Source organism: Oryctolagus cuniculus, chromosome 7 (genome assembly GCF_051225735.1).
Source record: "Oryctolagus cuniculus isolate XC-2025 breed Fujian yellow rabbit chromosome 7, ASM5122573v1, whole genome shotgun sequence".
Taxonomy (NCBI): domain Eukaryota; kingdom Metazoa; phylum Chordata; class Mammalia; order Lagomorpha; family Leporidae; genus Oryctolagus; species Oryctolagus cuniculus.
In genome coordinates, this window is record NC_142873.1 from 134,380,383 (window position 1) to 134,408,247 (window position 27,865).

Below are 27,865 nucleotides of genomic sequence, written 5' to 3' on the forward strand. Positions count from 1 at the left end.
ATTATAAATATCCAATGGTCCTTGGCAAAAAATGGTTCCCCATCCTAGAAGGGTGATATAGTGTGCAGGACTGATGATTCTAAGGCTTCAGGAAGAGAAATCAATATGAAAAGCTGACTTTGTGAGGACAGGGACTGGCGATATTGTCTATTCTCCACAGAAAGATTATGGGCTGTAATTTAAGGCCTGCACACAGGAAATGTTCCTTATATTCTTGTCATTACTTCTAATGTACCCCTCACCAAAAATAAATATCCTAAGAACATGCAAGTTAAATCTCTGTCCTCTAAAGCAACTATACATATTATTAACCAAGACCAGAGAATCTTCATGCAGTGAGTTGGCAAACAACAGGCTGTTTTGAAAACAAACAGCATGGCATGTGGTAAGAAACTAGAGGCAAGAGAGGTGGAGAGAGAATACCAGTTAGTCTGGACTGTGAAGCTGTGAGCAATTAATTGTCATGCTGTCAACTAAACTTTCCATAATTCTGCAGTCTGGATTCACAAAACACAGCAAGGTCACCAGAAAGCTAAGGGTCTCTAGGTCATAAAGGGACTTGATACCTCTTTTGGTATCAATCATTCTTAGATAAACAAAACAATTCCCATTTCAGGATCATCTAACGGTGGCAAGAGGCACAATTAGTTTTAACCACTTTCACTGGGACTCAAATTCCCAGGTGGAAAGAGAAGACAACTGGTGGCTAAGCTACTTGGAGACCTAGAGAACCTCAGACTCTCTGATGGCCCTGCAGTGCCAGCAGTGCCAGCTGGGATGCCGGCATCCCCGGGAGGACCTACGACATCATCATCATCTTCCTCCTCCTGCTCCTCGCTGCTTGTATGGCGCCAGGAGGGCATGCTCACCAGACGGAGGGTCTTCAGCCCTGCTGGCTCCTTTGACCACCAACCAAGGCAAGGACACAACAGACAAATGGGAAATTCACAACACAAAGATGAAATGGAAGTGAATTTAACACAAAAATAAGAAATGAAAATAAATATGAAAATACCCTCCCACTTCCAAGAGAGACACAAAACCAAATCAAGACCAGAGCAGATGATTAAACACTTGTTATGCTGAAATTCATCTTCAATTCTAAACAGTCACCCACCCATTCTGCTTTTGTGAATCAACCAAGGGAGAAAAAGATGATGAAAATAACCATGACAGTAATATCTGGATGGATTTTGCAGAAAAGATGATATCCTAGGAGTATCTCCAGAAACACCTGTAGGTTTTCAAGGGCTAGGAAAATAAATTTGATTGCTGAAGTTTTAACCTGTTTTGTAAGTAACTGTCATCAAGAAAGATCTTGTTGGGGCTGGCACTGTGGCACAATGAGTTAAGGTGCCACTTGCAATGCTGGCATCCCATAGAGGTGCCGGTTCAAGTCTTGCCTGCTCCACTTCCAATCCAGCTCCCTGCTAATGCTCCTGGGAAAGCCGCAGAGGATGGCCCAAATCCTTGGGACCCCGTACCCATGTGGGAGACCTGGAAGAAGCTTGTGATTCCTGGCTTCGGCCTGGCCCTGTCCCAGCCATTGAGGCCTTTTGGAGAGTGAACCAGTGGATGGATGATCTATCTCTCCCTCCCTCTCTCTCTAATTCTGTCTTTCAAATAAATAAAATAAACCTTTAAAAAAGAATTATATCAATATAATCTCATCAAATATATCAGCCACATTGCCCAAAATATAACTTGGTGAGTGCTAAAGAATACAGTCTAACACAGTATATAGAATGAAATTCTAATTACATATTAGATTTTTAAATGCAGATCAGGAAAGAACTAGAAATTACATGTGCTGGCTATGCTAATAAAAGTTTCTGTCAATTTTGAGCCATTAAAAATATATATAATTAATTTTATTGAAAGGGAAAAAAAAATGTGAAATCAAAACAAAGGGTGCAGGGGAAGCCAAAGCCCCAGTCCTAGAAAGAGCTGAATATCACTTAAACAGCGAACGAACGCTGATGTGCCAAATTCTGGTCTTTAAACACAACAAACAATGAATCAGAATTCGCCACAGGCACTGAGGGGGCTGGGTTTCACAGACGACTAGTGCTCTGTGCCTCTCCAGGGCTCTCTTTCCTCACAGATGTTTCCAATATTCAGCCCTGGATTTCTCTAAATGAAAATCATGTTGTCTTACAGCACTAGAGACAGAACATGAACCACACGGGATCACTTGCTTCTACTGGAATCAAATGTATGAAACAATGGGCTCACAATCTGGTTATTTTGATTTCTCAGAACTATCCTCTGACAGGCCATGAGCTCAGACAGGATTTGCCTTCAGACATGTAAGTGTTTCCTACAAGCAATGTTTAATGCACTGTGGGAGGAGGCAGACACATCCAGCTGTCCAGGGAGCCCAAATGTCCTGCATCCAGGTCTATGCTCAGACATCGACTTCAGCATCTCTCCAAATGTGTACAATTAAATGATCATGGGAGGGAAGAAGGGAGATGAACTGGAAGCCAAAACTCCAATTACATAGGCTTTTAAATGTAAACTACAGGTCCTTAGCTGAAAATAAGCAGAAAACTCAAAAATTCCTAACAAACGGGAAAATGAATCTAATCTTCTTGAAATATTACAATCTAGGAATAAAGACTAGGTAAGAATGAGTAAGGAGGGGCTGGCATTATGGCACAGGGGTCTAAGCCACTGCCTGTGACGCTGACATCCTATATGAAAGCTAGTTCAAGTTCCAACTGTTCCACTTCTGATCCAGGCTCCCAGCTTCTGCCTGGCCTAGCCCCCCGCAATTGTAGCCATTTAGGGAGTGAACCAGTGGATACAGATGTCTCTCTCTCTCCGGCCAGCGCCGTGGCTCAATAGGCTAATCCTCTGCCTTGCAGCGCTGGCACACGGGGTTCTAGTCCTGGTCGGGGCACTGGATTCTGTCCCGGTTGCCCCTCTTCCAGGACAGCTCTCTGCTATGGCCCGGGAGTGCAGTGGAGGATGGCCCAAGTGCTTAGGCCCTGCAACTGCATGGGAGACCAGGAGAAGCACCTGCTTCCTGGCTTTGGATCAGTGCGATGCGCTGGCCGTGGCGCGCCGGCCCCGGTGGCCACTGAAGGGTGAACCAACGGCAAAAAAGGAAGACCTTTCTCTCTGTCTCTCTCTCTCTCTCTCTCACTGTCCACTCTGCCTGTCAAAAATAAAAAAAAAAAAAATTTTTTTTTAAAAAAGATCTCTCTCTCCCTCTGTAACTCTGCCTTTCAAACAACTCACTGGGGGAAAACACACACACACACACACACACACACCAAGTAAGCAGAAAACACATAAATCTAAAAAAAAAATACTAGATTACTGATTTCATGAAGACATAGAATCTATTACACACCTTGAAGTTATGTCATTTGTAAACTATAAGTGTGATTAGAAATAAAATCCCGCTAGTAATCTCATCTTCCTCCTCCTCCTCCCCTCCAGCTGCAAGCTAATAGAGCTGGCGGTGTTGGTCATTCAATGCCCTAGCACTCAACAAGATGGACCAATTTGCCATCAACATGAACTTGTGAGGCCACTCAGTAGGAGGAGAGAGAAGCTCACCAGCTTGATACCCGAGAGGACCTCCAGCAGAGAGATCAGGTTATGGCCATCCCGCAGGTCTTCATAAAGGTCATTGATGTGCTTGCGGACCTGGGAATGAGAGTGAAACAGACTGATTGTTATTTGCCCTTGATTTATTAGTTCCAGGTAAATACAAATTAAAGAATTTAAAACTAAAAGCAATAATTAAAAATTTAGGAATTTTCAGTTTGGAGTAAAATATACATGAAATGGTAGTACATACCAGAATTGGGGAAAAGAGAAGTGTAATTTTTTTTTTTTTTAAGCTAAACTATACTGACATATTTATGCCACCAGGACAGAGGCTGTGGATGATTCACAGTTCTAATTGAGGGAAAGATTCACAAGGTATTATGATATTATTTAGTCAGTTGGTAAAATCAGTTCTCTACTCAGGAGCAGACAGAATTTACCATCCTGATCCTTTCTGTTCCTCTCAAGATGCTTTCAAGCAGCAACTGCTTTCTTAATTATGGTAGACATCCTCAAGAAGATCAGGGGCAAGTCCTTGGACTTAAGGAGTCTCAGGTTCTTACTGTCCATCACAAAATACACTTGTGCAATGTTAGGCTTCAGTCTCTCAGCATCAGGCCAGTCTGGGAGGAGTCAGACCCTCCGTGGGAAGGAATGCTTTGGCAACAGGGCAGAGCTAACTGGACAGGCCTTCTTCTGAAGCATGTGTATGACCCATGGTGATGGTGGTCAGAAAATGTGTGTTTGTGTGTATCTTTTTTAATTGAAGTCATATCTATTACACACTCTAAGCAATAATGAACAACATTCTAGAAAGTTTGAACAAACAGATGGGAAGTCTTTGTTATTCTGAAATATCTCAGGAATGACTATGGGCAATATGTGATAGGATTGCTAACAATGGACAGATGAGTCCACCCAGAGTCAGAAAAGCCCTCCCCACTTTGCATGAGAAAATAAGGCACAAGAAGTAAGTTACTCAAGGTCACCAGGTGGAAAAACTGGCCTCACTGTGATCTTTCTGATTTTAGAGTCTTTGCCTTTTAACTACCTTGCCTCACAATCAGCCTTCATTTAATTTGTTTAATTAAAAACTGCCTTGTGAAGTTTATTTGTTACCCCCATTCCACAGAAGAAAATGAAGAGGCTGGATCTCTGAGAAGTCAGGGTCACAGAGCTACAAGTTAAGTGGCAGCTGGTCTTCTGATTCAGTCCAACAGTGATGTCACTGGATAAGGTTCAACATGGTATCACAAGACTGGGACATTACAAGGTAGAAGATGTCTAACATAAAGGATTTCCTGGACAAAAGAAAGGGCTACTTTCACGCATACTAGATTTCTAGTTACTAGAATTTTGCAAACAGAGGCTGGGACTGGGGATTTTTACATTTGAATAGAAAACTAAAATCCTGTCCAATTACAACACTCAAACTAGAATGGAAGTTGGAAAACATAAAGGCTGGAAATATCTGGAAAACCTCCTGGAAGAGATGGGACTTGGAGGATTGCCAAATGATCTGGTTGAAAGAAAAAAGATGGAAAAATTACCTAAGACCAGGTACAGAGGTGGAAATATGCAAAGTCTGTACGTGCGTGTGTGTAAAGATTAAAGTGACAGGCAGATGCTCAACTGGAAAAAATAGTTCACAATGAGTTGGGTAATAGCTTTCATATATTGAAAGATATTTCTTCAATTGTTTATGTTAGTTACAATGTACTGGCCATAGCCATGACCCACTTTTAAGTTGCATCTATAATATTAACATTTTCTTAAACCTAGATAATGAACAAAACAAGATACCTAGCTCAACTGGCAGCAATTGTTGGTTTCTATGTGATAAATACTCCCATGACAACAAACTTTAAGCTATTAATAAAACATCACTAAGTGCAATACTGAGAAAAAATGTACAGTAGCACATTCTATAGCATTTCCATCATGAGTAGACATAATTAATCTTGAGAGCACAGATGATAACATGTAGTAAGATAAGGATGAAGAGTACTTTTCATTTAAAATAAAACGGATTTGATCATAAATTTATACAATTTAATATTTAATAATGGCTATACTTAGCAACCAGCTCACAAAATCGCTGAAAATTTAAGATTTGGCTCTTGTGAGTCCATCTAAGTTGGCTCCAGCACACCAGTAGCTCCAAAATTTGAAGGTTCTTCTCTCAAATGGGTTCAAGGCTAAGTTCATGATGTGAATCACCACAGTGCACCACTAATGGAACTAAGTAGATCATGAGGGCTGGAAGAGGGGATTTCACATGTATGTTGAATTTAAAATGGCACAGCAGTTAAGACACTGCTTAGGATCTTCTCATCTGGATTTGAGTACCAGCTTCTGCTTCTGATTCCAGTGTCTTGCTTATGTGCCCCCTGGAAGGCAGCAGGTAAAGGCTCAAGTAGCTGGGTCTCTATCACTCATGTGAGACCTAGATGGAGTTCCGGGCTCTTGGCCTCAATTTGGCCCAGCTCTGGCTTTTGTGGACATTAGGAGAGTGAACCAGCACATGGAATATCTCAATCTTCACCCCCAGACTCCCCAGTTAAAAAATAAATTAATGGCACAAAGAAGATACAAATGGAAATGTTCTTGAAGCATCTGGAAACACCAGAATTCAATCTGGGTTAGCTGAGAACTTAAGTTTAGAAATCACATGCACAGAGGTGCTAGCTCAAGACATGGGAAATACAGGGTTTTCTGGGTTATAGGGCAAAAAAGAGCAGAGTGCTAACAACTGAGCCTTAGGGAATAGCCAAAATTAGAACATAGGAGATGGAAAAGCAATCAACAAAGGACAGAGATTTAAAAATATAGGAGCAGTGAAAAAGGTAGGCAGAAAAACAAAATGCAATCAAGGCAAGACGATTGGACCCCCAAATGCTACAGCAGGGGTCAAGAAGGATGAGGAAAAAAGTTTCAAATTTTTCAACAAACAAGAGGGGTTTTTTCTTGGTGGGTGTGAGAATAATTTTCCACAGAGTAGCACAATGGAAATCAGATTATAAATGAAGGGAGGGTTATTTAAAGTCATAAGGGCTAGGCATTGTAGCACAGTAGGTTAAGCCATCACTTGGAATACCCACATCCCATATTGGAGTGCGGGTTCAAGACCTGGCTCCTCTGATTTCTTTTTTTTAAAGTTTTTTTTAAATTTATTTATTGTTTATTTATTATTTAAGATTTATCTATTTTATTTGAAAGGCAGAGCCACAGAGAGGCAGAGGCAGAGAGAGGTCTTCCATTCGCTGGATCACTCCCCAGATGGCTGCAACAGCCAGAGCTGGTCTGATCCAAAGCCAGGAGTCAGGAGCCTCCTCCTTATCTCTCACACAGGTGCAGGAACCCAAGGACCCAGGCCATCTCCCACTGCTCTCCTAGGCCATAGCAGAGAGCTGGATCAGAAGTGGAACAGCTGGGACTCGAACCAGCGCCCACATGGGATGCCGGCACTGCAGGCAGTGGCTCCAACCACTATGCCACAGCGCCAACCCCTCCTCTGCTTTCAATCCAGTTTCCTACTACTGCAGGTGAGAGACAGCAGGTGGTGGTTCAAGTACTTGAGTCCCTCTGACCCAAAGAGGAGATTCAGATGGAGTTCCTGGCTCCTGGCTGAGTCCAGACAAGATCCAACTATTATGGACATTTAGGGAGCAAACTAGTAGATGGAAAATCTCTGTCATTCTGCCTTTCAAAATAAATAAATAAATCTGTTTTTAAAAGTTATAAAATATTAAATACTCAATGCTTTTTTTTAAAAAAAAGACTAGTCTCAGGAGACCACTTTTTTAAAAAAATGTTTATTTGAAAGGCAGACATTGTGTGCACCTGACAGAGAGTTTGATCATCTAATACTGGCTCATTCTCCAACTGCCGGCAACAAGAAGGGTTGAGCCATTCCAAATCCAGGCGTTAGGAACTCCATCTGAGTCTCCCACATGGGTGGCAGGAACCCAACTACTTGAGCCATCACCTGCTACCTTCTAGGATATACATCACAGGAAGCTGGAATTGGAAACAGAGCCAGGATTCAAATGAAGGCACTCCAATATGGGATACAAGCATGTCAACTTTTTTGATAGGTAAGACCTAAATGTAGGATATAAATATCAAGAGTGGTCATCAAATAATCATTAAATAAATTATAGAAGGACTTGAGGACCAAGTGAAATCATGTTAATAGGATATTAAACACCGCAGAGTATTAGGAAGAAAAAAATGGCACTTTTAAATGTAAAGTTAATTTCACATGAAGGCCCTGACAGCTCCTTATCAAAACTGCAGTTATGTTTTATACCCCATTACAAGAAATTTAGATGAAAACTAGCTTATTATGTCTCTCATTCTTTGTCTAACTATAATAACCAAATAGCTAAGAAAATAAAACTACAAGAAGTAATAGGAAAAGAGAATATAGAGATTTTTATTTCTTGGAGAGTTATTTTATGAATATAAAAATTTATTTATTTTCATTTTATTTGGAAGGCAGAGAGACAGCTCTTCCATTCACTGATTCATTCCACAAATGCCTGTAACAGCCAGGCCAAAGCCAGGAGTCCAGAATTCCATTTGGGTCTACCACAGTGGTGACAGGGACCCAAATACTTGAGCCATTACCTGTTGCCTCCCAAGGTGCACATTAGCAGGAACTGGAAGGAAAATGGAGAAGCAAGGACTCAAACCCAGGCACTTCAATATGAGATGTGGGCATCCCAGATTTAATCTCTGCATCAAATACCCATCCCACCTGCAGAATTTTCAGCAAGACAGAACAGTCTGTTCTTAAAGCACATTGGACACAGCTCTGCTTAGAGGAAGGTAAAGAAATAGCTAACATGGCCAGCGCCGTGGCTCACTAGGCTAATCCTCCACCTAGCAGCGCCGGCACATGGGGTTCTAGTCCCGGTCGGGGCGCCGGATTCTTTCCCGGTTGCCCCTCTTCCAGGCCAGCTCTCTGCTATGGCCCGGGAAGGCAGTGGAGGATGGCCCAAGTGCTTGGGCCCTGCACCCCATGGGAGACCAGGAGAAGCACCTGGCTCCTGGCTTCGGATCAGCGTGGTGCGCCGGCTGCAGTGCACTGGCTGTGGCAGCCATTGGAGGGTGAACCAATGGCAAAAGGAAGACCTTTCTCTCTGTCTCTCTCTCACTGTCCACTCTGCCTGTAAAAAAAAAAAAAAAAAAAAAAGCTAACATTTACTAAGTGTTTCTGTGTCAGAAATATTTCAGATGGGATTTGGAGGGCTCAATTAACATCTCAAAGTCATGCAGCTCATAAATGGTCTGGAAAATCTAGACCTGTGCCATTTTAAAGTCTTTACATCTTTCTGCACAAACTAGTAGCCTCTGAAATTTTCCATAAGTCTCTTAATATGAAGTTCTGACTAAGCAGCAGAAGTTTTAGAAACAGACAAGTGAAGAGTGCTTAAGAATCATCAATAAGGATGTTTCTTTCCAACAAATAATCATGCTATACTGCCAATAGCAGATGAGCAAAAACCTTCAGCTACCCCAATACCTTGCCTGTTCGTACTGCCTGATAAAGAATCATTGTCGGCCGGCGCCGCGGCTCACTAGGCTAATCCTCCGCCTTGCGGTGCCGGCACACCAGGTTCTAGTCCCGGTTGGGGCGCCGGATTCTGTCCCGGTTGCCCCTCTTCCAGGCCAGATCTCTGCTGTGGCCAGGGAGTGCGGTGGAGGATGCCCAAGTGCTTGGGCCCTGCACCCCATGGGAGACCAAGATAAGTACCTGGCTCCTGCCATCGGATCAGTGCGGTGCGCTGGCTGCAGCGCACTGGCTGTGGCAGCCATTGGAGGGTGAACCAATGGCAAAGGAAGACCTTTCTCTCTGTCTCTCTTTCTCACTGTCTACTCTGCCTGTCAAAAAAAAAAAAAAAAAAAAGAATCATTGTCAAAATTAGTGAATGAACCCAAAGAAGATAAATGGCTAATGAGCACATGAAAAGATGCTCAACATCAACATCAGTAGTCATAATATAAATCAAAACCACAAGGATTACACCCACTAGGATGGCTATCACCAACAAGACAGATAAGAAGGGTTAAGGAAGATGTAGAGAAACTAGAAGCTTCATACACTGATGGTGGGAATGTAAAACGGTGCAGCTGGTTTGGGAAATAATCTGATGGTTCCTCCAAAAGCTAAACACAAGTTATGATGTGATCCACCAGTTCTACTCAAAGAGAACTAAAAACACAGCCAGACAAAAACTTATAAAATGAATATTCATAGTAGCACTGTTCATAAAAGCAAAAAGGTGAAAATAGTCCCAAATACCCATCAACTGACAAATGGATAAACAAAACGTGGTATATCTATAAAAACAATACTATCCAGCAGTTTGTAAAATGAAGTACTGATACTAAAATGTGAATAAATCTTGAAAAGATTATGCTAAGTAAAATAAGTCAGTTGCAAAGGGCCACCTATTGCATTATTTTATTAGTATGAAACATCCAAAATAGGAAATCCATGGAACTAGAAAGCCTGAGGCTGGAAAAAACTTGTGGTTAGGTAAAGGGTGCTGGCTAAGAGACATAGGGTACCTTTTTAGAATGATGAAATGTTCTAAAATTAAATGTGATGGTTGCACAAATCTGTGAATATACCAAAAGCCACTGAATTGGGCCCAGTGTTGTGGCATAGCAGGTAAAGCCATCGCCTACAAAACCAGCATTACATATGGGTGCTGGTTCAAGACCCAGCTACCCCACTTCTAATTTGGCTCCCTACTAATGTGCCTGGGACCCACAGCCACATTTGAGAAGAAGCTCCTGACTCCTGGCTTCGGCCTGGCCAAGCCCCAGCTATTGTGGCTATCTGGGGAGTGAACCAGTGGATAGAAGCTCGCTCTCTCTCTTTTTTTTTTTTTCGGACAGGCAGAGTCAGACAGACAGTGAAAGAGAGAGAGAGACAGAGAGAAAGGTCTTCCTTCCGTTGGTTCACTCCCCAAATAGCTGCTACGGCCAGTGCGCTGCACCCATCCGAAGCCAGGAGCCAGGTGCTTCCTCCTGGTCTCCCATGTGGGTGCAGGGCCCAAGCACCTGGGCCATCCTTCACTGCCTTCCCGGGCCACAGCAGACAGCTGGACTGGAAGAGGAGCAACTGGGACAGAACCGGCACCCCAACCGGGTCTAGAACCCGGGATGCTGGTGCCACAGGCGGAGGATTAGCCAAGTGAGCCGTGGCGCCGGCCTTCTCTCTTTCAATAAATAAATATTTTTTTTAAAGTCATTGAATTGTATACCTTAAACAGGTGACTCATATGATGTATGAATTAAATCTCAACAAAGCAATCTTGTAAAGTTAGTGAACAACTAAATTTTGGGAGAATGACCAATTTTTTACTAACCCAGGGCCATTCCTCCCGGTCCCCATGCATTGATAAACCAAGAAGAGCTCTGCTCTCCCAATTTTTGAAAAGTACTGGCTTAAAACTATGAAAAAATAGCTTGCACTAATTTCTGAGCAGCTTCAATAAAGGGAATATAAATTACACTTGACGTGCTTAGAATCTAAGCCCAAAGGGACTTTAAAGAGTACTTAACCCTTAATCCTCTCAGTTTACAGATGAGAAATCATTGCTTAGAGAAGTTAAAAACATGTATAAGATCACTGAGCTGGGAAGTGTCAGAGCTAGGTACAGGTGATTGTCTTCTAAGTCCCAATTGTGTCCTTTCCCTTCACAAGGCTTTTATGGCACTTGAATGGTCAAAATGACATACTATCAACATAAGTAATAAGAGAAACCACTCTCCCCCAAAAAAGTATTCTTTAATTCCTGCAGAAAATTTGATCTAGAAAAGCTCTCTTCTAAGATGACATATTAAAAGGAAACAAACAAGTAAATAAATCTTAAAAAAAAAAAAGTAAAGGATACAGGGTAAATGAGAGTAAGCAGATTTCTAAACTGTGAGAGGGGAATTTCATATTGATTCACTGGCCTAGAATTTTAAAACAACTGTCCTATAACTTTAACATTGGAAAGAACTATGTTCAAATGCAGGGAGTAAGAGTAGAGGCTGGGAATCCCTGATGGAGTGAGCAGACAGGGCAGCAGAGTATGAGTTCTTTGCAGAGACCATCATCTTCTTGTTTTCAGATTCCCTAAGGTTTTTTAAAAATTTTTAGATTAATTTATTTTTTATTTACTTGACAGAGTTACAGACAGTGAGAGAGAGACAGAGAGAAAGGTCTTCCTTCTGTTGGTTCACTCCCCAAATGGCCACCATGGCCGGCACTGCACTGATCCGAAGCCTGGAGCCAGGTACTTCTTCCTGGTCTCCCATGTGGGCGCAGGATCCAACAAGCACTTGGGCCATCCTCCACTGCCTTCCTGGGCCACAGCAGAGAGCTGGACTTGAAGAGGAGCAACCGGGACGAGAACCCAGCGCCCATATGGAATGCCGGCGCTGCAGATGGAGGATTAACCAAGTGAGCCACGGTGCCGGCCGTAGATTCCCTAAGTTTTAAAGAATCTAACAACAGTAGTGACCAGCCAACTCTGAGTAACAAGATCCTTTGAGGATGGGGCTGATTCTAAAATCCACAAAAGGTAGCTTTACCTAATAAGCAGGCACTTCGGGCACCAAGAATGGAGAACCCACAGAAAAGCTGAAGTCCAAATGCAGGTTCAAGAGTTTTGGTGAGGGTTGAAATGCATTTAAGAGTGCAATCAAGCCTTGAATAATCAGGTCCAGGCACAGCCAGCCACAAACCACCACTGTGCAGTCACAAGGCAGAGCTCCCTTCCTCAGCGTCTAAGCAGCACCACTTTGTCAAGCTCTTCAATCACACTCACTACCAGAACCTTCTGACATTTCCCAGACAGCGAGAAGCAGGGAGGTGAGAAAGTTCATGCAGTGTTTAGGGAACAGTGAGTTGTCTGCTGTGGTCCCAGCAGAGGCTGTGCATGAGAGCTTCTTAAAGAGAAGAGTTGGGAATATTAGTTTGAATACATTTGCTAACAGATCTGAAATTTTAACTAAAACTCCAGGAAGGCCAGTGGCTTCTGCATTGTTAAATGCATTAAAACTGGAAAGAACTATTCCGTCTGCTAGATTAAATACTGGCCTTTCCTTTCTCCCTACTGATTTCTGCAGTCAACAGGAACTGGCCAGAGAAAGCATTTCTCCGTTTTTCAAGTTCTCTTATCAGCTGTCAGTGCCTAAAGATTATTTATGTATTTGAAATGCAGAGTGACAGACAGAGAAGGAGAGATTAGAAAGAGGTATCTTCCATCTGCTGGTTTACTTCCCAAATGCCCACAAAAGCCAGTACTAGGCCAGGCTGAAGCAAGGAGTCAGGAATTCCATTCAGGTCTCCCAGATGGGTGGCAGAAACCCAAGTACTTGGGTCATCATCCACTGCCTCCTAGGCACATTAGCAGGAATCTGAACCAGAAGCACAAAGTAGCTGGGATTCAACTAGGCACTCAGATATGAGTGGTATCCTAAGTGGTGCCATAATATCCAGCCCTAGCAAAGACAATTTAAATAAGATCTCATTTAGATTTTTCATTTTGATGGTCCTGGCATAATAAACAGAACTCTTGGGTTTGTGGACTTGCATTCTAAATTAGGTCGTTTATATATTTCACATGCTTATACCCTTAACAAACCTCTTTTAACATTGGATCCACTGGATCAAAAGTGCTCTCAATTAACGAAGAGGAATTTAATTTGCTCGTTCCAGAACAAACTGTTTCCTAAAGGGATACCTGGGAACACAAGAGATCCTAAATCAACTAAACCTAGAACTTGCAAGGCTTGATTGGTTAGATCTTGCACTGGTTTACTGCCAAAGACAGCAGTAATTTGGGTGTACTTAGGGGAACCAGACAAAGGATGCTTGAGTTGCAAAACCAAATCTTGATCCCTAATTCTCGGCCTAAAGTTCAAAGAATCCTAACTCAGGGCAAAGATTCCGATTAGCAGTGAAGCTCTCTCTGAAATACCCTAAAATGAGAAACTGCTGTTGGAAACAGTGAGACTGGCAGCCTGAGAAGAGATGAAAAATAGCCAAGGATTTAAGTAAAGCTCTGGCTGGCTTCCAATGTCTAACAATGCTATGATGTGTTCCTCCAGTTTCCCTCTCCCTGGGCCTCTTGTCATCACACAGCGCTGAGGCAGAAGTCCAACAGGCAGCATCAGCTACAAATGAGCAGCAGGAGTCAGAGCACTTGAATTCAATTATAAAGTTTAGGGGACAAGCTCAAGGCAGGATGGATTCTGTTCTTGCCATTGTTGGAGACACGAGGTATGGCAGGAGAGTAAGTGGGGGCATATTCAGTAGAAAGGCCATTCAACTTTGATCAGAGGATTCTTTTCTCATCCTCAGCTCTATCTCCCAGGGGCCATAGGAACCTGGGAAATTCATGTCACCCCTCTAATTCTTTGGTTGTAAAAACTGAGAAGATAAAATACCTTTACCTTCTTCAGGGATAAAGGATCAGGCCAGGGGAGAATAGGCTTCATGAGCTATAAAGATTTATCAAAATACTACTATTTACTCAATACACAAACATAGGAATCTCTCACATCCCTTGTACAGTACTTGACAGAGAAAGTAGCACAATACAGCACCAGCCATTTAATGAGCACACTAACAAGGAGATGCGTGAACACACAGGTATCTCTTCAAAGTGAAATGGAATGCAGATGGACTTGCAACTGATTTAGTCTGAGGCATGGAGGTCAGAGTCTCAGGAAGGTTATATTAGAGCTGGGACTTGAACAATTAATGGGTGATAACCAGGAAGAGGAGTCTGCAAAATGCAAGCAAAGAGGTGTGTACACAGTGTTTGGGGAGCAGTGAGTTGTCTCTTGGTGGCTGTGGGGAGGCTGCGCCTGGAAATGCCGCTGGACAGTGAAGTGAGAACCAGGTGCTACAGTTCTGCATCATGGTAGTCATCAACTAGAGGTAACTGCTGGACCCTGAAGACATTTACAAAGGCAATAGCTATTTTCCCAGCCTCTCTGCCTCAAGACACAGTATCTGCCTTCAAGTTACAATCTAGCAGAAAGATGCAGAATGCATATAAATGCTGTAGGTGTAAAACAGGAGCACCTAAGAAATTCAGTAAGGGGCACAAGGAAAAGGGTAGTCCACTACACATGGGAAAGCCAGGAGATTATATATTGAGAGGTGTTAAGTTGCTGTTATCCAGGCAGAACAGACTTGGGGAAGGTATTCCAAGAAGAGGGAGTGATATGACAAAGATACAGAGCCATAAAATAGAATGACACATAGGTTAGCAAGGGTTTAAGGTATGAAGAGAACTTGGCAGCACCACAAGTCTGGAAAAGGAGGCAGAAGTTAGGGCCAGTAATGAATAGGTTAGGAGTGCAGGCTCTGAACTTCAGGCTGCCTGAATTCTAAAAATTTAGTCTGCTTCTGTCTAGCAATGTGACCTTGAACAATTTACTTACGCTCTCTAAACTTCATTTTCTTCACTGGTCAAAATGGAGATATTACTGAAACCTACAACCTAACATCACTGAAGGATTATGTGAGATAAACCATGTAAATGACTTAGTGTAGAATGCTGATTTATAGGAGATCATCAACAAACTACTATTGCTATTCCCATTATCATCGTTATTACAGAAAAATGTTAAGAAACAACTGTAATGGTCCAAGTGAGGGATGAAGAGGCCCTGGGTGAGAGAAGAGGTAATGGAGATGGAGAAGAAAGAGGAAAGCAATCTTTCTGAGCTGGAAGTGATTAACGGGACTGGGTAACAAGGGGGAGATTCTGGGCAGTACGGAATCAGTTATGATCCTAAATTTTCAGCTTGGAGAATTACGCACAACAGTGAAAACGTTTAGCAATTTGGGATGTGCTCAATACTCATATAGGATATGCTTGAATAGCATCCAGATGTATGTATCTATACACTGTGAGAAACAGGTCTGCGGCTCAGGGAAGAGTGCAGAAAAGGCACAGTCATTGCCTTATTCAGATCTTGGAGTGTGAAAACCGCTTTCTCCTATGGTTCCCTCTAAACAAGTGTGCACAATGGGTTAAGCTGCCACTGGCAATGCTTCTGATCCAGCTTCCTGCTCATAATGATCCTGGGAAAGCAGCAGATGATGGTCCAAGTACTTAGGCCCTTGCCACCAATGTGGGAGACCCAGATCGAATTCCTGGCTTCAACCTGGCTCAGACCTGGTTGTTCTAGCCATTTGGGGAGTGAACCAGCCGATGAAAAAAAACAGTGTAGTCTCTTCTCTTCTCATCTCTTGTCTCTGTCTCTGTCTCCCACTATGTCACTATGCCTGTCAATTAAACCAATCTTAAAAAATAAACAAATACTTAAAGAGCCATGTATTACTTTTGTAATGATCTCCAAGGCCACAATTTATTTAGGCACAGATTGGCAACTGACTCAAAGAAGAAAAGAAAATTCACTCATCAAATTTTCTGTGTTTGTGCCTTTAAAATAATGTGCCCTTAGGTGGTTTTTGTTTTAAATAAACTTATCTTTTAATTCTATGTTCCATGAACTTAAAAAAAATTTACACTTTTTTTTTTTTTTTTTGACAGGCAGAGTGGACAGTGAGAGAGAGAGACAGAGAGAAAGGTCTTCCTTTGCCGTTGGTTCACCCTCCAATGGCCGCCGCGGCCGGCCCGCTGCGGCCGGTGCACTACGCTGATCCAATGGCAGGAGCCAGGTACTTATCCTGGTCTCCCATGGGGTGCAGGGCCCAAGCACTTGGGCCATCCTCCACTGCACTCCCTGGCCACAGCAGAGAGCTGGCCTGGAAGAGGGGCAACCGGGACAGAATCCGGCGCCCCGACCGGGACTAGAACCCGGTGTGCCGGTGCCGCAAAGCGGAGGATTAGCCTAGTGAGCCGCGGCGCCCGCCACTATTTTCATTTTTATTTGAAAGGCAGAGTGACAGGGAAAGAGAGACAGAGAAAGAGATCTCCTGCCTGCGGCTTCACTCCCCAAATGCCTGCAACAGTTGAATCAGGCCAAAGCCAGGAACCCAGAACTCAGTCTAGGTCTCCCATATGGGTGGCAGGGACCTGAGTGCTTGGAATCATCATCTGCTACTTCTCAGGATATGCATTAGCAGGAAGCTGGATTGGAAGCAGAGGAGCTGGGCCTTGAATCAAGCACACTGATATTTGAGGTGGGCAGCCTAGGCTATGTCTTAACCACCTGCCCCAGGCTCAGGGGTTTGCATTATCATTTGATGGACAGCCATCACCATGGCTGCAATGGGAGGAATACAGAGAAATCGGTGTGAGATGCACAGGGAAGCAAGAACATAGGCCTCAAAAAAAAAAAAAAAGAGCAGTCCCTTGATACCTGTTTAGTTTTCATAAAGCCCAGTGGCCTGCAGACACCAGAATGTGTGAGACAGTCCTGTGTCCCTGTGTCCACTTCTACTACTTAAACTTTTTTGCGTTCCAGGCAACCAAACAACCCTATAATTAAATCAGATGAGACGGGTGGAAAAGAATATAGAGAACAAAACAGGAAAACAGCCAAGGCTAGGACCCTGGGGAACATCAACATGGATCAGACAGAGGAAGAAAAGCCCATAGAAGAGGCAGGGAAGAGGTAATTCAGGAAAAAAGCATTGTCCTAGAAGTCTGTATAACAGAGGGCTTCAAAGAGCAGACAACAGTATCAAATGCTATCGAAAAATCCAGTTGGAGGAAGATAAAACTAGGCCACAGCATTTGGCAATTAAGAGATCACTGAAGACCTCTCTCAGATCAACGGTAATTACAACTCAAAAACATTGTTTGCAGATCTTGGCTGCCACAGCAGTCACACTGCTTATCTTTAGGTGGGTCTTTCATGTGCCTCTGCCTTGGTTTCTTTCCTACTTGAAAATCATAATCACAGGGCTGGCATTGTAGTGTAGGAGGGTAAGCCTCCACCCAAAAAGCCGAATCCCATACAGGTTCATGTCCCAGCTATTCCACCTTCTGATCCAGCTCCCTGCTATGGCCTGGCAAAGCAGCGGAGGATGGCCCAAGTACTTAGGCCCCTGCACCCATCTGGCAGGCCCGGAAAAAGCTCCTGGCTCCTGGCTTCAGATCTGCCCAGCTCTGGCTGTTGTGGCCTTTTGGGGAGTGAACCAGTAGATGGAAGACTTTTCTCTCTGTATCTCCCTCTCTAAAAATATTAGGCATCATCATCATAAAATCTTCCCCCAATCCTAGCCATACAGGAAATGTCCTGTACCTTGAGTGGAATAGTGGTAAAATTCATGTGAAAATTCAGATTTGTAAACTTTAAAACCCCTCTGTCCCATCTTTACATAATAGTCAGATTTTAAAAACAAAAATAAAGGGGCTTATAAAATAATTTGGAAAGCCAGGAGCAGTATTCTTAGAATCCTAGCATCACTCCATAGTATCCTCAACCTGGGCCTTCACATATAACGGCACATTAATACTGTCCTGGGGCTGAAGATGGCAGAATAGTGAGGGCGCGCACTGAGAGTCTGGGAAAAGATAGTTTAATAAAAGTGGAGTTACTGTAGTCTCAGGGAAAGGCTCAGGAAAAAAATTGCAGAGGAAACTCTTCCAGATCTAGTGGATGTGACACGGAGGACCTACAGGGAGAGCAAGGATGCCCACGGCTCGGAAGTCCAGCCACGGAGTCTACGCACCAGCACTGGAAGGGGAGGATTTTTCATGTTTCTTCTAGTTTGTTTTGGTCTCCATCGTTTATACAAATAAATTTCCTCAAATGCCAAAAAAAAAAAAAAAAAAAATACTGTCCTGGGGCTGATGTTGTGGCAGAGCTGCTTAAGCCACCTCCTAAGATGCTGGCATCCCACATGGGAACTGGTTGGTGTCCTGCCTGTTCCACTTCTGACCCAGCTCCCTGCTAATGGACCTGCAAAAGAAGGTACTTGGCCCTTGTGCCCATGTAGGAAACCCAGATGAAGCTCCTGGTTCGTTTCTCTCTCTTTCTTCCTCCCTTCCTCCCTCCCTCCCTCCCTCCCTCCCTCCCTCCCTCTCTGTAACTCTGCCTTTCAAATAAATAATCTTTTTCCTTTTTTTTTTTTACAAAAAAAATATTGTCCTACCAATAAAACTGACCAATACAAGTTTCCACACTACTATGACTGTATTAGTTTAAAACAGAATGAAAGGAAAATCCCATGTGTATCTTCCCAGATTCCATCACACGGCAGCCACTCTGAGCCACCTGACAGAAAGGACCGACAGCCCCTGAGAAACAGTGGCAAGGGTGCTCTGGCAGCCCACATGAGGGAGTCCTACCTTCATCAAGTGCTTGTTGACCCATTTGGTGAATGTTTTCTTCTGAACCCGGTCTCGCTCATCTGTGAAGGAAAGAGAAAGCACCAGCTTAGCACTACTCAGGCACAAGTCCCCATTCCCCTGCCTTGCCCACCCTCCGCAGTTTCTCCAGGACTGCTTTAAAAAGGGTGATTTTACCCACAGAACCAGGAGACAGTGACTTCTTATTAGGAAGTTCTGGCCTACCTGAACTTCCTCTTTGGTCCTGACCACGTTGTTACTTTACAGATCAGATAAAAATCACAAGCCTCAAAAGTCATGTTATGGCAACACCTCCTTGTAAAAACAATTTGAGCAGTGAGGGGATCAGAGTGATTCCCTGCTTCCAAAAGGCAGAAGCTGTGATCACCGGTGACAGAAGAGGTGGGGAGGCCTCACTCTTCATACACCACTCTCACCACTCTGCCTCGGCCACGCTCTGCAGCCTCCCACTCCTGCCCAGCACTTCCTTCTTCCCAACTTCCCCACCAGCCAGACTCTTAAAGCCCCAGTTTACCTCCCCTGCACATCTCATTCTTCCTTTTCTCTCCTAAGTAGTAAGTACATAAGCAAACTGCTTTCTCAATTTTTCCCCATCTTTAACAGAAACAGGACTGTTCCCACCACAACCACTGCTCCAGAGGCCCTGTTCCGAGGAGGCCCCACTTTCTTGTACTCCTGCCAAATCCCGAAACCACTTCCAGATCACTTAGCCAGCAGTCCTCCCACTTTTATATTTATCTGAAGCCACAGCAACCCACCCTCTAAACCACCTCATTCAAATCATCCTTGCTGTCACTGACCATTCCCTCCTGACTGTCCCCTTCCACAAGGCACGTCTATCTTCATCTTTCCTGAACAACTTGTTTCCCACTTACTCTCTCCACATATACGTCAACATGTACGCTGGCAATGCTTCTCAGCCTGCGTGGCTCCACTGACCTTCACTTGCAATTCATATCCAGCTACCACACTGATCATCCTGGGTTTTATTCACAATTCAGCAGGTATCTTTACCAATCTCTGATATTCCCTAATCATTCTCAATTTTTCATCACTCCATTTTTATTTTACAATATAAGAAATTCTAATATTATCCCAATTGGTGGTAGACGACATGGTTAAGCAACTTAAAGCTGCCCTCACTATTCCTCCAGGGATTCTCACTTGCCTAACCTCATATTACTGTGTTCATCCTGACAATCTCCAAACCTTAATCACCACCACTGCTTGACTCTTTCAATTCTTCTCTAAGTCAGAGAACATTTTAGAAGAAAACTGCAAAGGTGTATAACTCATAACTAATAACTCACACAACATTTAGTGAGATTCTCTCTCTATACTGCCCAGTAGTAAAAGTCACATAGCACCATCCAAACAATGCCAACGTGCTATCTCCATCCCAGGCAAATGCACTTATCTACACTCTTTTCTGTGCTTGTTGTCATTCAATAAGTAATCCTCATCTTCGTCTCTGTTTTATCTTCATATATTTCTTTTCATCCTTGAAACCTTTCCTGTTTTGCAACAAACAATTATCTTCCTACTACAGACCATAGAACTAAGGGATGGATCTTAGATGTTAACTAGTCTAATTTTCTGATATATGAATCCCTTCAACAACAAAGAATCATGTGTTCGGCGTTGAAAGAGCTGTCCAGGTTGGCACCGCGGCTCACTAGGCTAATCCTCCACCTGCAGCGCCAGCACCCCGGGTTCCAGTCCCGGTTGGGGCGCTGGTTCTGTCCCGGTTGCTCCTCTTCCAGTCCAGCTCTCTGCTGTGGCCCGGGAAGGCAGTGAAGGATGGCCCAAGTGCTTGGGTCCCGCACCCACATGGGAGACCAGGAGGAAGCACCCGGCTCCTGGCTTCGGATGGGCGCGGCGCGCCGGCCGTAGCGGCCAGTTGGGGGGTGAACTAACGGAAGGAAGATCTTTCTCTGTCTCTCTCTCTTACTATCTAACTCTGCCTGTCAATAAATAAATAAATAAATAAAGAGCTGTCCAAATTTCACATATATCTACAATATTCCTGATGCTTAAAAACCTAACAGAGAACTCACAACCTCATAAAGCAATATAGTAATTTAGCAGTTCTATAAAATGCCATAACATGCATCCTTATACACCCTACATATTGGCTCTCATTTAGGACTGCTAGAATTTTTTTCTTTTTAATTCACATGTATCTTTCACTTAACACTTTTTTTTAAAGTATTTAAAGGCAGGATTCTTCTTAGATTTGACCACTGTCATTTCAACATATTTTAGATGTTGACTCAGCTATTCAACATCTTCATCATCCTTCAAAGCCCAAGACACCTGCAGACTGAACCAGAACCAGTTTGTAACTGGAGTCTCATCTAAATCACTGATACTTCGCTCATACTGTTTATTTTCCATTCTTGGCATACTACTTCTCTCCCTTGCTACCTTTCCAAATGTTATTTACTCATGAAAATCAAACTCCTTCATTCACTTATTATTATTTCAATATTTCTTTATTAAGGAATTAGCTGCCAAGTCTTTCAGACTCTAGCAATAGAAATAGCAAAGTCACAGTCCTCACATATTAAAAGAGATGACAGCATAGCAAAAATGAGAAATAACTTCATTACAACAGATAAGCACAGAGTGCTCAAGAACATGAGGGAGAGGGTGGGCATTTGGCATAGCAGTTAAAACACAGGTTGACAGACCTGCTTCTCATGTCAGCAGGGTGCCTGAGTTCGAGTCCCAGCTCAGATCCTGATTATAGCTTCCTCCTACCCTGGAAGGTCATGGTTCTAGTAGTTGAGTCCCTGCTACCTACATGGACAACCTGGATTGAGTTACAGGTTCCTGGCTTTGGCCTGACCCAGTCCCAGCTACTTGAGTGAACCAACAGAAGGGAGATCTCTGTCTCTACCTTTCAAACAAACCAAAAAAAAATTTTTAAAGATGCTAAGAGAAGGCCGGCGCCGCAGCTCACTAGGCTAATCCTCCGCCTTGCGGCGCCAGCACACCAGGTTCTAGTCCCAGTTGGGGCACCAGATTCTGTCCCAGTTGCCCCTCTTCCAGGCCAGCTCTCTGCTGTGGCCAGGGAGTGCAGTGGAGGATGGCCCAAGTCCTTGGGCCCTGCACCCCATGGGAGACCAGGATAAGTACCTGGCTCCTGCCATCGGATCAGCGCGATGTGCCGGCTGCAGCGCACTGGCCGTGGCAGCCATTGGAGGGTGAACCAATGGCAAAGTAAGACCTTTCTCTCTGTCTCTCTCTCTCACTGTCTACTCTGCCTGTCAAAAAAAAAAAAAAAAAAAAAAAAAAAAACTGTGGTTTAAAAAAAAAAGATGCTAAGAGAAGTGGATAAGCTTCCCTTCCCTGTGTCAGAAAGGAAAACAAGAGATTCATGAAAGTTTCCCAGAGGACTGACTCTAACCTTAAAAGATGAGTAGAAGTTAGCACAAAGAGAAGGGACTCAACAAAGCTGCTATAGGAAGTTACATCTATTGCAAATTCATGGAGACAAGAAAGAGTTTATGTTCAGAGAACTGCACAGAATTAAGGATGGTTGAAAGATGGGATGTTTATTAGTCATGAGATTTTAAACTAGATAGGATGAATTAGGCCTAATCATGACTTTTCATGACAAGCTAAAGAGCTCAAACTTTATCCTGTAGGTAAACAGAAGCATTAGAAAAATGGAGAGGGGCTGGCGCTGTGGCGCAGCGGGTTAATGCCCTGGCCTGAAGCGCCGGCATCCCATACGGGCGCCAGTTCGAGACCCGGCTGCTCTACTTCCAATTCATCTCTCTGCTGTGGCCTGGGAAAGCAGCAGAAGATGGCCCAAGTCTTTGGGTCCTTGCACCCACATGGGAGACCCGGAAGAAGCTCCTGGCTTCGGATCAGTGCAGCTCTGGCCATTGTGGCCATCTGGGGAGTGAACCAAAGGATGGAAGACCTCTCTCTCTCTCTCTCTCTCTGCCTCTCCTCTCTCTGTGTAACTCTGACTTTCAAATAAATATATAAATCTTAAAAAAAAAGGGAAAAGAAAAATGGAGAATAACATGATGGAATCTGTATCTGAGAAAAATTATTCTGGCTCCCATTCCTGGCAACTCCAGTTCTCAATGGTCTCTTCGTCCTCAAAACTGTTATGGTACTCAATCATTTAGCACTTATATAATTGTATATAGGGTTCTAAGCTGTTAAGATACTTATTCTTACATCATCAGTGAAATCAATAAATCCTTGAAGAAGGAGATCATGCTTTACTTTTTGTATTTTCCACAACTTCTAACAGCTGAAAACTCTATAGAATAAGACCTAAACAACAAAATAAAAACTTTTTTGATGGGCCAATGTATGATTAGAATACTGGTTAAAGAAACAGAAAATAAAATCAAAACTGAGCTACCTACAAAACTGAGTTACCTACTTACAGTTCAATGTGTAAAAATCCCAACACCACAGTATCACTTATGCTCAAATGTGTAGCCATGATGATAACTTGAAGAGTTAACTAAATGTTTTCATCAATACCAGACCCACCATGATTCAGTATATTAATTACTCTCATAACCAAAAATAGTCTCATTCTACTTTTACAAAATTTTCATTCTGAAGACATAAGTTTTCTCTCTTGATTTTCTTCATGGGAGTTCTCTTAATTTAATGGTATATATTTTTGCTGTAGGATCAAACAATAAATAGATGGAAAAGGAAAATGCTAACAGATTTTCTTTTCAACTAGTCAGTATTTATATATAAAGAGATGGAATTCACTCGATTTCTCTTTAGTCCACTCCCTAATTTCTTTCATACCTTAAGATGTAAGTGGTCCAGCTAAGTCTTTTTAATTTTATTATACAGTTATTCACTTCATCTACCAAGCTTTTGCATGAGGTTAAGGCACTAGGGGAACCTGATAGTTCCATATCAATCACATTTTCAAAAGCTAAAAAACTGACTTTGGATTCTGGGGGAGGAGGTCCAAGTCTTTTTTCTGAATATTATTAAAGGCAGCACAATTGTAGGCTTGTCCCAAGACTAGCTGGCCTATTACAGCTAGGCCATAAGCTCCTCAAAAGAGAGTTTTTATATAGAATTCCATTGGTCCTAAGAACCGGATGGTCCTGTTTTAGTATCTTGAGTTGATAGGCCCATCAATTGCAGGAAAAGTTCTTTCCTGACCAGAATAAGAGGACAAGGCAGTGCCTGGAGTTTAATTTTACTATTTTAGCAAGGAAATTCATTAGGGAAGCCAAGAAGCAATCTTAACTATTCTTTCTTTTTTTTTTTATTTATTTTTTTATTTTTTTGACAGGCAGAGTGGACAGTGAGAGAGACAGAGAGAAAGGTCTTCCTTTGCCGTTGGTTCACCCTCCAATGGCCGCCACGGCCGGCGCACCAAACTGATCTGATGGCAGGAGCCAGGTGCTTCTCCTGGTCTCCCATGGGGTGCAGGGACCAAGCACTTGGGCCATCCTCCACTGCACTCCCTGGCCACAGCAGAGAGCTGGCCTGGAAGAGGGGCAACCGGGACAGAATCTGGCGCCCCAACCGGGACTAGAACCCGGTGTGCCGGCGCCTTAAGGCGGAGGATTAGCCTAGTGAGCCACGGCGCCGGCGCAATCTTAACTATTATACAGACCCTCAGAATACTCAAAATAGATCAGAGTTTCAAACTAGTACATTTTAGGTTTGGCTCCCTACACATACCTAAGTCCCTAATTTAGTTCAAGGCTCAAGCCAAGATCTTTCTGCCTTACACTGAAGGTAGAACTCAGAAAGTACCCTTATATGAGAGAGGAAAATAGTCAATGAAAGGGTGATATTTATTTTAATGTTTCTTTTTTTTCTTTTTTGAGAAGCAGAGTTAGACAGTGAGAGAGAGAGAGAGAGAGAGAGAGAGAGAGAGAGAGAGAGAAAGGTCTTCCTTCCGTTGGTTCACCCCCCAAATGGCTACTACGGCGGGTGCGCTGCACCCATCCGAAGCCAGGAGCCAGGTGCTTCTTCCTGGTCTCCCAAGCGGGTGCAGGGCCCAAGCACTTGGACCATCCTTCACTGCCTTCCCGGGCCACAGCAGAGAGCTAGACTGGAAGAAGAGCAACCGGGACAGAATTGGTGCCCCAACCGGGACTAGAACCCAGAGTACTGGTGCTGCAGGCGGAGGATTAATCTAATGAGCCGCTGGTTTCTTATCAACATAGTCCCACCAAAGACTATGAACTGACATCAGGGACCCCAACTGCTTGCTGGGAAATTCTTAGATTTAACTCCATGAGGCATCAATGGCGTATTAATCATTTGTGGGTTAACTGAATTAGAAGAATTTAATAGTTGTTTTCAACTTTATTAAGACCTCCACCACAGGTTTCTGGGCACCAAACTACTATTACCTACCCTAATTTTCTTTTAGTTTCACTGGCAGAGATGTTCCTCCATATAACTAGGTCAGATCATCCACCTTTTCAAAAAAAATATTTATTTATTTATTTGAGAGGCAGAGTTACAGAAAGGAGAGACAGAGAGGTCTTCCATCTGCCAGTTCACTCCCCAAATGGTCACAATGACTGGAGCTGGGCCAATCCAAAGCCAAAGCCAGGAGCTTCTTCTGGGTCTTCCAAGTGGGTGCAGGAGCCCTAGCACTTGGGCCATCTTCCACTGTTTTCCCAGGCCATTATCAGGGAGCTGGATTGGAAGTGAAGCAGCCAGAACTTGAATGAATGACAATGTGGGATGCCAGCGCCATAGACAGAGACTTAACCTACTATACCACAGCACAGGCCCCTCCACCTAATATCTTTTTTTTTAATAAAAAAGATTTATTTATTTATTTGAAAGTCAGAGTTACACAGAGAGAGAGGAAAGGCAGAAAGAGAGAGAAGTCTTCCATCTGGTGGCCCACTCCCTAATTGGCTGCAATGGCCGGAGCTGTGCCGATCTGCCAGGAGCGTCCCCCTGGTCTCCCATGTGGGTACAGGGGACCAAGGACCTGGGCCATCCCCCACTGTTTTCCCAGGCCACAGCAGAGAGCTGGATTGGAAGTGGAGCAGCCTATATGGGATGCCAGCGCCTCAGGCCAGGGTGTTAACCCGCTGCGCCATAGCACTGGCCCCTTCTCCACCTCATATCTAATCGTACCTCTCCCCTTCTCCCTGGAAACCTGAATCCAATAATTATCCCCTCACTGTGTACCTTCCATATCTCCCCCTCCACTGGTTCTCTCCCCTCAGCTTCCTGGACACGTATGACAATGCTCATGCTCCACTTCCTCACTCCTACTCACCCATGTGGCTTTAACTTCCAGCCCTACAAATTCACTGAAACTGCTCTCTCCACAGTTGCCTGTCACCTCAATGGATAGTTTTAAGTCCTATCTCATGGAAATTCTCTGTAGCAGAAGATACTGATGATCATTCCTTTACCTTTCAAATAGCTTATATCTGAGACTCAACTCTACCCTAGTTTTCCTCCTTCTTTGGTTGTTCCCTCTCTTCTGCCCACCCCTTAAATGTCTACTCAGCCCCAGCTATCTTTTCTTTTTATTCTGTTGTCTTAAGACAACTATGGACCAAGAATCCACTGATGAATATGGAAGGGAGGTGTTCATGGACCACCTAAAACTGCATGCAAAACTGTTGTTACATGGGAGGTGAAGAAATTCATAGTTTTCCAAAAAGTCAGGAATAGCTATTCTCTACATTCTCCCAGAATGATTTAATCTACTCTCATGTTTTTAACTATAACCTACACACTAATAATTCCCAAATCTATTTCTTCAAGTTTGGCCTTTGTCCCCCAAACAACTCTCATATACCCAGTTGCTTTCTAAAATTTTCACACTCATTTCAAACTCAATTTTTTGGAAATAGAATTCTTTTTTCTCTCCTTGTTTTCAGGTTTCCTTGCTCTAATCCACCCTTCTTCATTGCTGTCAGTAAGTTTTCTGGCAAGACTGATCTTGTTACTGGTCACCTTAAAATCCTTCAGTGAGCCTTTTATTCTCCTAATAATAATAATAGTTAACATCACTGAGCACCCACTTATGTGTTAAGCACCTTACATATATCCTTTCAAATGCTCAACAAACCTATAATGTAGTTATGGCCCAAGATCATGAGGTAAATAATAAAGGTAGATTTGAAACCAAAGCCTGATGACTCCATTCAGAAAAACATTCACATTCACTCTTTAGCTTGGGATATAAGACCCCTGATATGATGTTTGCCTGCCACTCATCCTTCTCTACCCTTCCATAAAATTCGAACTTCTAATTAAAAAAAAAAAATCCCCAAGTGGGTCCATGTCTTTGAACATTCTATTCCCTCTTGGTGAAATGTAGCTCTCCCTCCCTTCTCTGGCTACTCATCCTTCAACACTCAACTCAATTATCCCCTCTTCTGGGAGCTTTTCCTATCCCTTACACACACTAGCTGAGATGATTATTGAACAGTATCACTGTTCATTTGTTTATCTGTCTCACCATACTAGGAACTCAAGAAGCATAGGCCAGGCCGGCGCCCCGGCTCAATAGGCTAATCCTCCGCCTGTGGCACCAGCACCCTGGGTTGTAGTCCTGGTCAGGGCGCTGGATTCTGTCTCGGTTGCTCCTCTTCCAGTCCAGCTCTCTGCTGTGGCCCAGGAGTGCAGTGGAGGATGGCCCAAGTGTTTGGGCCCTGCACCCCATGGGAGACCAGGAGAAGCACCTGGCTCCTGCCTTCGGATCAGCGCGGTGCGCCGGCTGCAGCGCGCCAGCCACAGCGTCCATTGGAGGGTGAACCAATGGCAAAGGAAGACCTTTCTCTCTGTCTCTCTCACTGTCCACTCTGCCTGTTAAAAAAAAAAAAAAAAAAAAAAAAAAAGAAGCAGAAGCATAGGCCTAGCATCAAATGAAGGCCTGCGTCATGATCCAACACTGTCTACCCATATAGTCCCAGAGCATTAGGAATAATTCAAAAAGCAGATGAGAAGAAAGTGTCTGCTTTGCTTTGCTAAGGGACACAAGAAGCCCA

The 27,865-nt window shown here is 43.5% G+C and overlaps 1 protein-coding gene across 22 annotated transcripts in view; it reads right to left on the bottom strand.

Annotated features, from left to right (window-relative positions):
* The window catches only part of MACF1 (microtubule actin crosslinking factor 1), a 407,864-nt gene that overhangs the window by 232,238 nt on the left and 147,761 nt on the right, over nucleotides 1–27,865 (bottom strand). For 17 of the 22 annotated variants that reach the window (XM_070078713.1, XM_089300957.1, XM_089300953.1 and 14 more), the window contains 2 exons: nucleotides 18,855–18,916; nucleotides 3,571–3,660 (listed from right to left, as the gene is read on the bottom strand). In XM_070078713.1, coding sequence (XP_069934814.1) covers nucleotides 3,571–3,660; nucleotides 18,855–18,916 — 152 coding nt within the window. Of the gene's footprint in view, nucleotides 1–803; nucleotides 900–3,570; nucleotides 3,661–18,854; nucleotides 18,917–27,865 lie in introns of all 22 variants that reach the window. The other 5 variants (XM_089300949.1, XM_089300958.1, XM_051857926.3 and 2 more) reach the window with 1 other exon arrangement.